This window comes from Cricetulus griseus, chromosome 2, assembly GCF_003668045.3.
Source record: "Cricetulus griseus strain 17A/GY chromosome 2, alternate assembly CriGri-PICRH-1.0, whole genome shotgun sequence".
In the NCBI taxonomy this organism is placed as follows: Eukaryota; Metazoa; Chordata; class Mammalia; order Rodentia; family Cricetidae; genus Cricetulus; species Cricetulus griseus.
Genome location: NC_048595.1, coordinates 263,825,527 through 263,841,734, shown reverse-complemented (window position 1 = coordinate 263,841,734; position 16,208 = coordinate 263,825,527). Strand labels below are relative to the sequence as shown.

General features: G+C 42.4%; 1 protein-coding gene across 1 annotated transcript in view; it reads right to left on the bottom strand.

The window, feature by feature from the left end:
- The window catches only part of Ak9 (adenylate kinase 9), a 110,278-nt gene that overhangs the window by 15,124 nt on the left and 78,946 nt on the right, over positions 1-16,208 (bottom strand). The window contains exons 27-31 of the mRNA XM_035440362.1: positions 12,812-13,031; positions 11,388-11,453; positions 6,328-6,534; positions 5,755-5,973; positions 3,498-3,711 (exon numbers count right to left, since the gene is read on the bottom strand). Coding sequence (XP_035296253.1) covers positions 3,498-3,711; positions 5,755-5,973; positions 6,328-6,534; positions 11,388-11,453; positions 12,812-13,031 — 926 coding nt within the window. The remainder of the gene's footprint in view (positions 1-3,497; positions 3,712-5,754; positions 5,974-6,327; positions 6,535-11,387; positions 11,454-12,811; positions 13,032-16,208) is intronic.

Genomic DNA, 16,208 nt, shown 5'->3' with positions numbered 1-16,208 from the left:
TTTCAAAGGCACAGGCTGACTGACTGGACTAAGACAAGTCCTAACAGTTTGTTGACTGCAAGAAACTCACCCACTCACCAGCAAAGACCGAAAGTGGAAGGATGAAAACCAATATTCTAAGCAAAGGAATCTGAAAGCAAGCAAGAGTAACTACTATATTCATATCTGACCAAACAGACCTCAAGCCAAATTAGTCATGTCGCGTTGATAAAGGACATGTTATGCACTGTAACAGGCCCTAGGTCTTAGCTCAACTGACTCCATGATGGAAGTTCAGGCCATAAAATTCAGCACATAGACATCTCCACCAGCCAAAATGAAAACAAAGGCTGGCTGATAAAGACTTCCTACTGGCTGCAACCCATGTCTGGACAGTGTTTTCTGGTGGATAACCTACAACAGCATTAAGTTGGGTGGGTAGGGAATGGGGGCAGGGGATGGGGTGGGGTGGGGTGGGTCTGAATGTAATCAACACACATTGCATTAGATTCTCAAATAGGTAAATTTTGTAAATAAAAGGAATACTGTGATTTAAATGCGAATAGACTCATGTACTGAACATTTGGTCACCAGCTGCTGGCACTGTTTTGGGAAGTTATTGACTATCTGGGGTCACTGGGGACAGAACTTTTCGAGACATAACTTTTCAAGTCAGGTTTTAGCCTGAGCTCTGTGCTTCCTGACCTGCTGAGATGTGAAGTCATGGCAGCCGCAAGCACCCACTGCCTTAGACTGAGCCGCCATTCTTCCCTCACTGTCACGGACTGTACTCCCTAAACAGTGAGTCAAGGCCAACCTTTCCTTCCTTAAGTTGCTTCTGCCAAGTATTTGTCACGGTGATAAGAAAGCAACTAATACATCAAGAAGATACATTGATTGTACATAATGTCAGAGTCCCACCACCATAAACAAACACTACTGGACAGGAAGTGAACAACCAGCCCCAATGCAACAACAGGGGATCACTGCAGTAGCCCACTGTCACCAACAGATAGATCATCTAGGAAAAAAGTCAACAAAATAACACCAGGGTTAAAGTATACTCTAAATCAGTGGCTCTCAACCTTCCTGACTCTGTGACTTTTAATATAGTTTCTCATGTTGTGGTGACCCCTGTGGTAGTTTGAAAGAAAATGGAACCCATAAGAAGTGGCACTGTTATGAGGTGTGGCTTGTTGGAAGAAGTGCGTCACTGTGGGAGCAGGCTTTGAGGTCTCAGAAGCTCAAGTCGTTTCTCTTGCCTGCTGCATGTAGATAAAGATGTGGAATTCTCAGCTTCTTCTCCAGCACCATGTCTGCCATGCATCCTTCCATGATGATAATGGACTAAAATCCTCTGAACTATAAGCCAGCCACCCCAATTAAAAGTTTTCCTTTATAGGAGTTCCTGAGGTCATGGTATCTCTTCACAGCAATAGAAACCCTAAGACAACTATAAAACTATTTTTGTTGCTACTTCATAACTGTAATTTTGCTACTTTTATGAAATATTATGTAAATATCTGATATGTGATCTCCAAAGGGGCTGTGACCCACAGGTTGAGAACTGCTGTTTTAGGGCCGATGGACTTAACAGAGACCGACTGAGGCAGAGTATATATTCTTTTTCAGCACATTCAAGTTTTTCCAAAATATATCATGCAGGGGCTGTAAAGCAACTCTTAACAAATCCCAAAACAGAAACAACTCCCAGTGTCTCAGGTCAAAAAGGAAAACATTAGAAACCAAAGGAGGAACAGCTACAAACATTATACAAACACATGGAGATTAAGCCAGGCTTTCAGTGAATGGTGTGTCACTGAAGGAGTCAAAGGGGAAACAAGAAGTTGTAGAATGACATGAAAATGGTAATACAGCTACCAGAACCTGTGGGAAATGAAAGCAAAAGCCAAAAACAACAACAACAATAACAACAAACAACAACAACAACAAAAACCCCACAAAACAAAACAACCCCCCCATTAGTACTATAAGGAAATTTTGTAGCTATGAGTGTTTACTCTTTAAAACCTGAGCTACCAATTGAAAAACCTAAAGTGTATCTCATTCTTAAAAAAAACAAAAACAAACAAACAAACAAAAATAAAACAAAAACAAGAATACACTAAAGGCTTAACCAGCATATGGAAAGAAATAACAAAACCACAGCAGAAATAAACAAAATAGAAACTAAACAACACAAAGGGTCAGTAACACACAGGGTTGGTCCTTCGAAAAGATAAACGAAAATGACAAACCTTGAGATAAAATAAGCAGAAGATGGAGAAGCCCAAACAAATAAAATTAAGGGTGGCACTGGATAGTACAACAAATTCCCTGTAATTCATAGGATAATTAGGGAGTATTTTGATAATCTATACATCTGTAAGAGGCATGAAAGTCCTTGTACTCACAGACAAACACTAGGGGAACCTGAATGTTAAACACACAGGGTTGTTCCTTTGACCGAAGGGTTGCATACCCTGTTAACTGGCCAGAAGGCTGGGAGCTGATGTGGTTAACAACCTGGTAACTTTTGCACTATCTGTGTGGCTGGAGACCACACCAGATCCTTCCCCAGGCTTTATCATATGCGTGTCTCATTCAAGGTAATCTGCCGAACCCATCTTTATGGACTTACAATGAGTTTCAATGTATTCAAGTCTGATCTGTATTTAGTTTACCTTGTCCCTCAAAGAGATTTATGTATGCTTTATTATGCACACGGGATTCAGCTAATTATCATCAGAATAAGTTTTCCAAATTGTGCTGTATTAAACTATACCTAAAATAGTCAGACTCCAGAAGTTTGAACTAACACCAGCTACTGAGTTGTGCTGAACCAAACTGCCTTCTTGCCTCCCACAGATCATCTTTCTGCTGGCCATGAAGGTTACAGAGATCCCTGCATACATCAGTGAATTAGAAAATCTAGATGAAATGAATGAGTTTATGGATACATGTAACCTACCAAATTTTATTCAAGAGGCTATGAAAAAACTGAAGTAAATCAATACCAAAGAATGGGACTGAAGCAGTAATAAAAAGTCCCCAAAGAAGAAAAGCCCAGTACTGGATCCATTGTTAATTTTTTTAAACTTTAAAAAATAGTTTATATAAGTTATTCTCAAAGTATTCCATCAAAAAGAAAGAGAAATCCATTACATGAAACTACTATTTCCCTGTACTAAACCTAATAAAAAGAAGAGAAGACAAAATAGAAATTATGGACCAACATTCTCGATGACATAGATCTAAGAGTCCTCCATAAAATGCTTGGAAACAGTAATTTTTATATTTACATCCCATCCCAATCCAGCCTTAATAATTATTATTCTAAAAAGATAAATTCTGGCAAAGATGTAGAGAGAAAGGAATCCTTTTCTACATTGTCGGTGGGGATGTAAATTAGCACAGGTACCATGGAAACCCTCGGATTTTATGTCTGGCTCCTGGAGAGCTGGTGCTGGGTTTCAGAGCTCCTGTGATGCCTGAGGAACAAAGACAGACACACTCACCTGTAGTTTTCCCTGACTTGGGAGGCCCCACTATCATAATCCTCACAGGCATAGTAGCTTTGGGCTTGGGTTGCCGGATATATTTGATTGGGTTCATCATAAATTTTTCTTTGGTTTGTTTACTAGATAAAAAATAAATATACTGACGATGGATTACAGCGAAAAGAGGATTCTCTGCATTCTCCACAGGCTTGATTGTCTCTCCTTCCATTAGCTGTAATACAATTGAATTCATAAGTTAGATTTCATTTATAAAGCATTTCCTTCAATCTATTTGAAAAGTTTGTAAAATGTAAGAACATAATTTTTCTTATAGTCAAACAATTTAAATTATAAATACTAACAAAGTAACTGTATGCAAAGTGCAGGTTATTTCATGTCATATCTGGTTGGTGTAATGTCTTCTAGTTGGTTTTAGCTTATGACAATTACAGTTCTACTTCATAATGTGTCATGCTTATATTGAATGGTTTTGTCAGAGGGTATGAAATTGTTACACTTATTAGTGATCTAATTTGTCCTCACAAACAGACACACTTCTAAAGTGATATTGTAGATTGCATTGCCCCTGTCCCTTACAGTCCTTATGTTGGAACTCTTGTTACCAATGTGACTGTATATGGAGACTGGACCTATATGGGGGCAATTAAGGTAGAATAATGTCAAAAGGATAAGCAGTTGGATGGGGCTCTTTTGACAGGAGGAAGGAACACAATGGGCATACACAGAGAAAGCTCCACATGAGGACACTGTGAGAAGGTGCTAGATCAGGTGAGGAGACGCCATCGTCAACACCTTCATTTATTACCTTTAGAAACACTTCTTACCTTTAGAATCATTAGTCTATGGCAATACCACCCCGAATGTGCCTGATTTGAAGCTAAGCAGAATTGGGCCTGGTGAGTACGTGGATGGGAGGCCTTTAGAACTACTAGAAAATAAATTACATTGGTTAACCTGCCCTGTCTCGGGTTTTATTATGTTATCTGAAATGGGCAGTACAGATTCCTCCCATGGTTTTGGAACAGATGACATCCCATCACATCATTAACAACAGCTATGAAATGTAAAACAGCCACCAAAGACAGCCTAAGTTATGGGTATGGAATGGTGTAGGAAGAGTGGATCATTAACTGATGTTAGGTCTGGAGAACTTTTGATAGCATTAGGTTGGTAGGCACCGTCTTTCCTGAAAATGACAGAGCAGGTGTGAAATAGTTTAGTCACTGTGGTTTGTGTGAAAGAAAATGGATGTGTGGCTTTGTTAGTGTAGGTGTGGTCTTGTTGGAGGAAGTGTGTCTGTGTTGGGGGTAGGCTTTGCGCTATCCTGTGCTCAAGCTACATCCGGTGTGACATAGACTCTTGATGCTGCCTGTGGATCAAGGTGTAGAATTCTCAGCTCCTTCTCCAGCACCGTGTCTGCCTGCATGCCTGTGGTGATATTTTGTTTATGATCTAACACATAAAGCTTACCTGAAGATCACAGTGCAAAGCTAGCCACACTAGTCAGCCATACAGGCCAGACAGTGGTGGCACACACCTTTAATCTCAGCAGCCACTCTAGTTAGCCATAGAAAGCTGGGCGGTGGCGGTGCATGCCTTTAACCCCAGCACAAGAGAGGACTATAAGGTGGGTAGAGTCAGGAGTGCAATGTATTCAGTCTGCAGTCGCAGTGAGAACAGGATCACTCCAGCCTTGGGAGAAGTAAAAACTCTCTAGTGGCTGGCTGCTTTGCTTTTCTGATCTTCAGCTTGAACCCCAATATCTGTCTTTGGGTTTTTATTATTTGTGTAACACATGCCCCCATGAACATAATGGACTAAAGCCCTGAACTGTAAGCCAGCCCCAATTAAATGTTTTCCTTATTAGAGTTGCAGTGGTCATGGAGTCTCTTCACAGCAATAGAAACCTTAACTAAGACAGTCACATTGCTTCCCTGTGAGAGTTACTGCAGAATAGTGACCTGTCAATAGTATCATCAGGACTGACATTCTTTCTTAGACTGGAATGAAATTCTGGGCTGTCTGGGAGTAAATGTTAGGGATGCAAAGAAATTCAGGTGGGGCAGAGTGTCAGTTCCGTGTCATGTATCTTTTAGCAAAAGCAAAGATGCAAGCTAGATGGCTACATTTCAGCCCCCCAAATATTTTCATAACTGCTTTATATAATGTTAACAGCTTTTCAAAACAACTACATTCTCCCAAACAACTTAATGAAACAGGCATGATGGTTTTCAGATGAACTGTCTGACATTACCTTTACAGGGTCCCAGTAGCCAAATGAGCTTATATATTTGTAGGTAAAAGCCAGCATTTTATGAGCAAGGCGTGCCGTCACCGGATAACACTTTTCAAAAATGCTTGCCCGATTTTCCACTAGTGGCTTCAATTTCAAATTCAACATATATTGTACAATGTGAATTTTCCTAGTTCCGTTAACTGTAATTATTGGTATCAGATACTTCTCGAATTCTTCCTGATAAGAGAAATTATAAAGCTTGTTATATTGTTTACCAGTGTAAACAATATATGCTGTGTATGCTGTCTGTACAGCATACAGACATATGGTGTATGGTGACTACATAATCATATAAGACACGTATCTTTTAGCTCTATAAGGGGCTGCCCGTGGGGAGATGACCCCACTCTGACCTTGGAGGCATCCATGCTGATCTGTGAATTTCATAACTGTTAGGAAATGCTGACAAAGGGCCTGCTGCCCTGAAATATTCTTTTGAAATATCACAAAAAATAAGACACTGAGCCTAATTTCCCTCTTTGCATTCCCAGGTTGTTACTTTTTATGTGATGATGAAAGGAAGGCCATAACCTGTATTATTTGTAGGTTACTTGTATCGGATTCGAATTTTTCTCCCAGTTCGCTTCGCAGACGCTCAGTTGCTTCTCCTTCCTGTTCCTCATCTTCCTCATTCATCTCTTCCTCATCTTTTGGAAACTCCTCTTCAAGGATGTTTTCAATATCCTCCTCTTCATCAGCATCTTCGTCACTAAAGTCGTCATCTTCTCGGAAAGCACTCTAGGGAAGAAATGGCCCCTTTACTCTCTATGAAACTTGTGTCAGGTAGCACTGTTAACAAACCACTGGGGATATTTTGTAATATCTAGATACTGGTTGGTGATGCTGTTGTGTGAATTCATTCCACCAATAGTTTTGGGGTGCCTGCCTTAAAGGCCTGGCCCCTGCGCATGATCTCTTTTAATGGGGGGGGGGTCTTGCTCGCTCTCTTGTTTTCTTGCTCTGGCTCTTGCATGGGGTGAGGGAGACCCAATGGTGGAGAGTCAGCGTGGCATCAGAGGCAGCTTCAGCCCTTCTCTGTGTTTTGTGAGTTTGTCTATTTCATTGCAACCCTTAATAAATCAGTTTTATTACCTCCATGAGTTCCTGCTTCATGATGCAGTAAGAATGTCATGACTGGCACCCAGAAACTTAATGCCTTCAAGATTGACACTATGATGGTCCCACAAGCAAACAGACAAGATACTAAATGCTGTTTATGCCCATAGTTGTCATATTGTATGTTTTTATAGTCTTTAGAAATAATATTTAATGTAACTCAGAGATGATAAAATACTACCAGCTGCATTGCTGACTGGAAGATCAGTTTCCTGTCTATAAAGTGGGAACTGCCTAGTGCACAGGATTTGGGGGAGCTTTGCATGAGTTAATACATGGGAAGTCATTGGCCCAATGGTGGAAAGAGAGAACTGACTCATTCCCTGCCTTGTAAGCTACAGAAAGAACCAAAAGTCTCCTGTGGTGCCCTAATTAACATGCCCAGTTGAAATTAGACACCTCATCCTAACACAGGGTTTCCCCTTTCCCTTTATAAACTGCCTATACGCCATGTCTGTCTCCTCTCTATCCAGAGGCAGTCCTTTGTCTCTCCAGCTCAAATACCCCTTCTCTTTCTTCCTTGTTCCCTTCCCTGTTGGGAAGCTCTACCCAGCCTCACTGCTCCCATTCCATACCCTGCCCCCAAAGCCAGCCACCAGTAGCTCCTCCCCCAGGGATGCTCAAGACAGGCTATTTAAGACACTGCCACCTGGTTCTCTTTCTTCCCTTGGGATCACTCGGGAATGCTTTGCTTGTTAAACCTGGACTATTTATTCCGCCTGATCTGATTTATTGCATCAGCAGAAAGACTTAATACTTTTGTCGCTCTAGGGCTGAGAAAACTCCTTTATGCTGAAAATTTGGTCTTAGGGTATCTTATGCCAAATACTGGTCCCTTCAACTCCTGCATGAACATGCTTGTATACACACACACACACACACACACACACACACACACACACACACACACTGTACTAGCTAGATTTTTGTCAACTTGACACAACCTAGAGTCATCAGATCACTGGATAAGTGGGCACCTGGATTGTGATAATGCCTCCATAAGATACTACTGTAGATAAGCCTGTGCTTTATAGTCTTGATTGGTGTGGGAGGGCCCAGCCCACTGTGGGTGGTCCTGGGTATCTAAGAAAACAAACTAAGCAATGCAAGAGAAGCAAACTGGTAAGCAACACTCCCTCCTTCATGGCTTCTGCATCAATGCCTGCCTCCAGGTTGCCTCGAGTTCCTTCTCTGCCTTTTCTGAATGAAGAGCTACAAGCTCCAAGATGAAATAAACCCTTCCCTCCCCATGTTGCTTTTGGTCAAGGTGTTTTATCACAACAATACAAACTAAAATAAAAAACAAACCTCAGTCTCCAGCTTATTCCAACTGTCATCTGTGTGTCAACCTTCGGGCCTACACTCTGACCTCTGCTGTCTCTTGAGAAGCTACCAGAGATGGTCTTGGCCCCGGAGCCTGCTTCAGTCTCGTTTGACCCCAGGCTTCAGCTTTTCCTCTGTATACATGGTCTGTACTTCTAATAACTGTTCACCCAGGCTCGTTCTCCTGGCTCTTCCAGGATTTCTCCTTCCCGTGGCTAGCCAACACTTAATAGAAGAGACCCACATTCCAGAGAAGGCCCAGAGGCAGAGCCAGTGGACAGGAGAGCAGGGATTCTAGAACGATCTGGGAACTAGTTTATAGAATACTCTTTAATCGCAATCTGCAGCAGAATTTCCACAAGATTGTAATGTTTTCCGTAGGATCAACGGAAGCAGTCACTGGGTGGCTGAGGCAGACTCACAGGTTACAAGTTTCCTTTGCTGGTAGAAAGTCTGCATGTATTTCCCGGTTAGATTTAAGAGGGTAAGTCAGGGATGCTGCCAATGCCCCCCCCCCCATCGTGGTGGGAGGAGCTGAGGTCAACATCTAATCTGAAGTAGTAAGGTGGATTTAAAACTGTTCCCTAAATGCAAACCATTGAGTGTGCTGTGGGCAATGGTGGCACTGCGAAACATCTTGTGATATCCTATTGAGTTACCAACACACACGCTTTTCTCCAGGGTTCTCCCTCCTCACTGGAAAACGTGGAGGGAAAGTGGCTGCCTGAGACAACTCACTACTGTCTAAAGAATCCTTTCCAGAATGTCTGGACCCACCTTTGACCTCAGAGGTGATTGCTCCACTGCTGAGCAAACAGAAGCCTCTCCCACCAGAACCCACTGAAAAGCTGGCCCAGGACAAAGGCTGTCAAGTGTGCTGAGTGCTCTGCTCCCACACAGAACAGCCTGAAGAATGTGTGTGATGAAGCAATACTGGCTGCGGGGAGCCTCCAGCACAGAAGAACCACAGCACAGCTGCTGGGAAGCCTTTCCAGAGCCCATTCCGCACAACTCATGCCATCATCATACTGAAGCAACATTTAAATCAAACTAAAGGTTAAAAGGGAAAACTTATTTCCACAATATTGCTCAATGTCTTACACCTTCCACAGGCACCATGAGAGGTGAGGCCAACGGCATGACCCCCCCTTGCCCTCCCAATACTAGCTAATTTTGTATTGTCAGAAAGTAATGAGTGCTAGTTTTTGTTTCCATCTTTAAACAAACAACTTTCCCACTACTTTGTTTTATTTTAAAGCAAGACATGCTTGGATTGACTTTGCAATACTTCTTTGAATTATCAAAGCTGCTCCCTGGTTCCATTTAGAGAGTAATCTGGGCTATTTTTGGTGCCCCCACTTCTCTCCTTTTGGGGTATATAGAAAGGTTGTTTTTAGTTTTTTATTTGTTCCTTTTTAATTTGTTAACCAGAGGACAGCCATTGGGGAGGAGGACAGATTATTTCTACATTCTAACTCCCCAGGTCCTAGTTTAGCAAGTATGTCCGTCCGCACCTGATGCTCTGAGGAAGGAGCATAGAAGTGCCTCATTTAATAACATATTCCGCAACAGTTGCCTTCTCTCCTCACCAGCACGTGGCTCCAGTAGCTGATGAAGTTCATGAAGCAGGGTGAAGGTGGGTAGATGCTGCTCAGCCCCTCCTTCCTAAAATGCACTCTATATGTGACAGTGACTTCCAAGGGTATTTGTTTGTCATTTGCTGATTGGGGGTAGCTATAATTTCTACTTTCTTTTATTGGTAATTTAAAAAAAGGTGCTGCATCTTTTGAAATACTCCAAGTAGATTGAATTCTGAGTTTTAACAGGGTCACAGAAAGTCTTGAACTAAAATCAGACACAGAAGTCAGTTATTGTCCCCTTCATACCTGGAGGGAAATGACTGCTAGTGGGTAAAAGGAAGGCTGGAGGAGGGAGGGAAGGAGGGTGGAAGGGAAAGAGGGAGGGAGGGTGGGAGGGAAAGAGGGAGGGAGGGTGGGAGGGAAAGAGGGAGGGAGGGTGGGAGGGAAGAGGGAGGGAGGGAAGCACAGAGAAAGCAAGGGAAGGAGGGAAGGCCAGCTGGCCAGGACAAATCATGAAAAGGAGGCTTCCTGTTGAAGCTCACAGTCCATCGTGGAGGGGAGGGCATGGTGACAGCAGTGGATAGCTAGGGCTCCTGATGGCCCTCACATCTTGGTGAAACAGAAAAAGTGGACAGGAAGTGAGGTTGGGCGCTCACTTCAAGGCCTACCCTCAATGCCCATTTACCACAGGAAGGTTCTACCCCCAAAGGTTCTACAACTTTCCAAAACAATGACCCAGCTGGGGTACAAGTATTCAAATACACAAACCTGTGGGAGACACTCCACACTCAAACTGTACACGTCTAATTATCTGCTCTGGCTTCTGTACCCTTGAGTGGTTGGCTGTAACAGTGGGTCAACTAGGAAACAGCCGTCCCCAAATAAAACAAAAGCCTCAGTCTCCAAGGGTGGGTAGGCACTACACTGAGCATCCTGCACATGTGTCTGACTGAAGGGCTACAGGCTCTCCTCTATCTCATGTCACATCCTGAGACAAAGAACATTTTAGTTTCAGGTCAACTTTATAGGCTCTATCTATCCCCACTCCTATGCTTTCAGCCTGCCTCTGTGGTGGGAGTGTGAAACCAAGATGAAAATTCAAAGATGAAAGTCCAAAAGACACAATTCAATGCACTGTATATTTTGTATGCGAACACTTTAGAATCTTTAGTGGTTTCTTTTCTTTAAGTATTTGTTCATGTCAGGTGTGGTGGTACACACTTTAAATCACCAAACTCAGGAGGCAGAGGCAGGTGGGTTTCTGTGAGTTCAAGTTCAGCCTGATCTACATAGCAAGCTCCAAGACAGCCAGGGTGACATAGAGAGACCCTGTCTCAAAGCAAAACAAAATAAAACAAAATGAAACAAAATTTCTTTTCTGATTATAAATATTAAAAAGGTCATTTAAAATAGTAGCATATACCATGACAAAAGTAAAAGAAGTAAAATTACGTGTCATTTCACTAATCCCCTGTAAACTCTTTATTAGTTCTTGTGGACTTTCTAAATGCATCCTTTTGTTTTTTCAGCTCTTGCGATCATAATGTTATGCTTCAAAAACCATCTACTTACTTCCTCTCTCCTTTTTCTGTCTCTCTCTGAAATAAGTTCAGCTCTTCTTTTAGCAATCATATCCTCCTGTTGAAGAAGCATTTACAAGTTTACAATAGAAAAACAATGAAATTGCTTGCTGTGTATCAATATACCTTTTTAAGCCGGGGGCTAACATGTGGTGGAAGGGTAGCAGTCGCTCCAAGAACACAAGTGATGGCGATGGCTGAAGCACATTCATGTCCTTCTGGCTTGTCTCCCTCCCAAGGGAAAAGCTGCTCTAGGGCCTCAGTCACCCTATTCTAGAGCTCCATTTTCAGGTAAATTGTACTTTTGCTTGTGTGGGATGGGGGGCACAGGATTTCACAGACATCTCTTTTGATTATGGTGAGGACATGTTTTTAAAAGCACAGCCGTACCTGTGAGGAAAGCACAAGCATGTTGGAGACGACCAGAGGGAGGGTGAATGGCCATGCCCTATTTTCAGGGTTCTCCAACCTAACACAGTGATCTGTTCACACGTCCTCGGGGTTTTGGTGCTGGTTGCCTCAGGACTCCCTGAAGTTTAATTACAGTGTGTCTGGTAGAGATGGGCACCACCCTGCCTTGGACATTATGTGTTCTTTCACTTTCTTCTCAAAATACCATATATCAAGTCAGGCAGGCAGTGCCACCTACTTAAGGGTGAGTTAATAGGAATCCAGAGAGGTCTGTGTGGGGTCACCCAGGTGTGACACTCCCTGAGGAGGAATCCTGGAAGCAGATGGTGTGGCTGCTGCAGCAAAGGGCTTCCATTTACTGCAGCCAAATATATATAGTTAGGAAATGGGTTTGGAGCAGGACTGGGTGTTCAGACCTCAACGGTATGGCTTATGAGTAGCTGGAGAGTACAGAGACCAATCCAGGCAAGCCACTGGTGGGTCAGCACAAGAACGATGGTGTGAACCCAAAGATCCCTGAATCAGTATAGAGGTACAGAATCAGTATAGAGGTGGGTGAGCGCTTGGGTACCAGCTGCCAAGATCCTCTGTGTTCCAGCTCTGGCTCTCTCACAGCCCTAGCTGCCTCCGTTGTGCCTGTCAGAGGGAGGACTGGACACCACGGATTTGGAAAGAGAAGCATTCACATGTTGATGGTCAGAAAAGCTTCAACTAAGCATGGTACTCGGGAGGCCGAGACAGATGGTCTCTGAGTTCAAGGGCAGCCTGGTCTACATAGGGAGTTTCCAGACAGCCAGGATCACATAGGGAGACCCCGTATCAAAAAACAAAAAAGCTTTAAATAATTTAAAATTCTTATCAAAGGATGACATATTTGATAGAAAATATTTTCATCGTTATGGTGGCATCAAAACCCAGAAACCCCACTCTTGTGAAGACTGAAGACGATTAACCCAAACAGGCGATAAACGGCCTTATTCACCTGTGTCTGGACTGGATACATACCCTGATTTTTGTCTTCAAGTCTTTGATGAGCTTTTTCCTTTCTGATTTCTTGTGCTGTTTGAGTTTCCACTTCTGAATTTGTGCAGGAAGGAGGCGATCAAAGATATCTTGATCTTCTACTTGTATTATAACGACAGCATCTGGGAAAAAGCCCCGCTCTCCTAGAAACTGGGCCTCGTCAGGGTACCTCGGGAAACCGTCCAGTATGAAGCCAGTAGATCTGGGTGGAAATTTTCATAATTTGCTTAAAACAGCATAGATATTTCAGCTAAGCCACACTCAAAAGACAGATACCCCCCTGCATCTCTCATATTCAGGGTTATCTTTCTATCATCTACCTGGCCACCAATGCCTACACTAAAGCTACGACATGAAACCAGAGCAACTGTTTTGTGAGAAGAAAGGAAACAGTGGGAGTGGAGAGGGTTAACAGAGAGGGTAATGGGGTGGCACTATGAGCAACAAACAGTTGGTTATATGCATGTATGAAAATTCATAATTAATTCATTATTTTACTTTGTATGATAACTTAAAAACTCAAACATAAAAACATGGTATTATAGATCGATTTATACTATATATTGATAGAAAGGGCAAAAAGTGCTAGGGCACACAACCAAGCACCGGAGAAGCCAGGAAAGTTAAACGTGCAGATGTTTAACTCCAAAGGAAAGAGATGTTTGTCCTGTTCCACCAGGAATGCAGGGAACAGGTGTAGTTCACAACCTGGTGATCCTTCGCTGTCTGAGGAGCCAGGCTAGCCCATATCTTCTAGAATTTATGTTTCACTTCCCCCAGACCCTTCCCCCTAAAGCCATGATCATTATTTCTGTGTCATAGGACCCATCCTTGTGAGAGACGGCATTTGCACTAGAGCCTAAGTGACTTCTGTGCTATCATCGTAGGGCCAGGCATTATGTTTGGTCCAGTCACTCTCCCTTATCGTGAGCATCATTTGTCAGTCAGCAGAACTCATCCCAGGGAATGAGCTTGTATGTACTTTGTAAATGTGTCTTAAGCTTTTTGTACTCACAGAGCTGAGTTCATTGTTATCTGAAAACTTCTCCCTTAAATCGTGCTATGCTTAAATATGGCAAAAAACAAATGAGTGGATGTCAGACTCCAAGAAGTCTTGGCTCAGCACTGGTTACCAAAATCTGGCCGAACCAAGTTTCATTTTTGTCTCTTCGCAGACCGTTTTTCCCTGTCTACCGTAAAGCCCCCAGGGGTCCTCCACATATTATCCCTGCATGTATTAAAGATTTTAACCTGTGTTGATGAATCTCAACTTTATCAGATGTGTAATAAGTAGTTTTAAGAATTTTTATTTTAAAAACTATTTCTAGTTGCATATATTGATGCTTCTTAAATCTTCCACTTGCCAGCCCCTTTTTTCGTCTGAGAATTTTTTTTTTTTCTTGAGACAAGTTCTCCTTATGTAACCCTGGCTGGCCTGGAACCTGCTATGTAGACCAGGGTGGCCTCAAATTCACAAAGTTTGCCTGCCTCTGTCTCCTGAGTGCAGAGATTAAAGGTGTGTACTACCATGTCAGGTTTTGGGAAATTTTTAGGTGGCCTGGAAGTACAAGTATGTGAAATAGCTATACAAATCAAACATTTAGTGGTAATAAATTTGTTTTAAAACAATTCTTGGGCATATATGCAATTTTACCATTTGTTAAAGATTTATGTGCTTGCTTATTTTTATATAAAGAGGTAAGTGGATCTCTGTGAGTTCAAGGCCAGCCTGGTTTACAAAGTAGCAGCCTGGTCTACAAAGCCAGTTCCAGGTAAGCTAGAGCTGCACAGGGAGATCCCGTCTCAACCAACAAAAGACCCACACACACAAAAAAAGCAAACAAAAATTAAATCTTGGTCAAGTATTTGACATTGTAGGACATACAGCATCTTCAATGTGTCTTATAAATACAGTTGTCAGTGTTGAGGATGCCATCGTATATAGAGATGTAATGCAAAATGCTGGCAGTATGCCTAGGACCACATCGGTAATTACTGGAAACTCTGTCCCAATTCCAGTCAGAAGTCATCTAATGATCTTTCATGAAAGTCAGCTCATCAACTCAAACAGCACATTTTAAAATCGAATGTTCTAAGGATGCAATCCAAAGATATGCCAATCCGATATTGTCATGCTGAAGAAAGACAGTAGGAGACTAGGATGTATTCGCTTTCTGTTAAACTATCATGTTTCTGCAAGAGCAGAAAACTGTGAATGCAGCAAGACTCCTGGAGTTTGTGGCATTCAGTATGACTCCACTCATTGGGCTTGTGTGGTGTGAAGGCACACAGACTGCAAAGTGTGCCTGCTGTTTATTCAGAACCAAGGCTGAGGGGAAGTCATAAGATGCCACACTGACGGGCATCGCCCCAAATACCTCACATTCATTATGTCTTTTATTTCTGGCTTAACTCTTGGGTTTTGTGTATTTAAAAAAAAAATCTTTTACTGTTGCCAAATTTTTCACTATTCCTACACTGGAATTCCTACACATGATTACTATCCCATCTGGAGTAAGCCCAGAGTTCAAGAAGGGAGTGTGTAAATGATATTTTCCCTCAAGATGTATAAAATTGGGTTAAACTAATATTTGTACTTGTAATATAAAATTGCAGTTAGCTGGCGATAATTATTAACTGGGAAATGAGTAAGTGAGCCCTGTGCTTAGGAGAAGGGCCTAGCCTCAGGAAGATGTTGCCTTCAAAGAGCTGCCTGAGTGGGCTGCAGGACCCTTTCTGCCATGAGGCGGTTCACACACCCCACCAGGGTCCCCTGGTAAGCAATAGCAACTACTCATGTGCAAGTTCTGCCTCAGGTGACAGAACTTTTAGGGATGTGAGAATAACCGGAAGGCCAGCCCACTTCCATAAAGTACTTATAAAGTGGCCTTCCTTTGATGGCTTGGCTTGGCGATCTTGTTGAGGGGTTAGTATAATCTTACTTTGGGTAAGCTTGTTGATCATATTTATCCAAAAAATGTTTAATATGTTTACACATACATGTATGTTTTCTTCCCAATAAGATGAGGCTTTTATAAACATCTGACTGTTTCAGTCTTCCAAGGTTAATTCTCAAATGTTAATTCTCTTTTAACACCTAGGCAGTTTTCCCTTAATAGCCATACTGGGTGTCTCTTCAGCAAGGCCTGCCATGTAGTCTCTTCTGGGAGGAATACATTTCTTCCTGGTGTCCTGGTGCCACTTGTTTGACAAGAACTTCCACGTCCTCAACTCTACATCCTTACCTCTACATTCAAACATCTGAATTTTAATTCAGAAATTTCAAAGCCCCACTTCACTTTTTCAATGAAGCCCTTCAGGAATGATCTATGTGTTATACTGTTAACAATCGTGATGGCCCCCAGTGCCCAGCCCACTC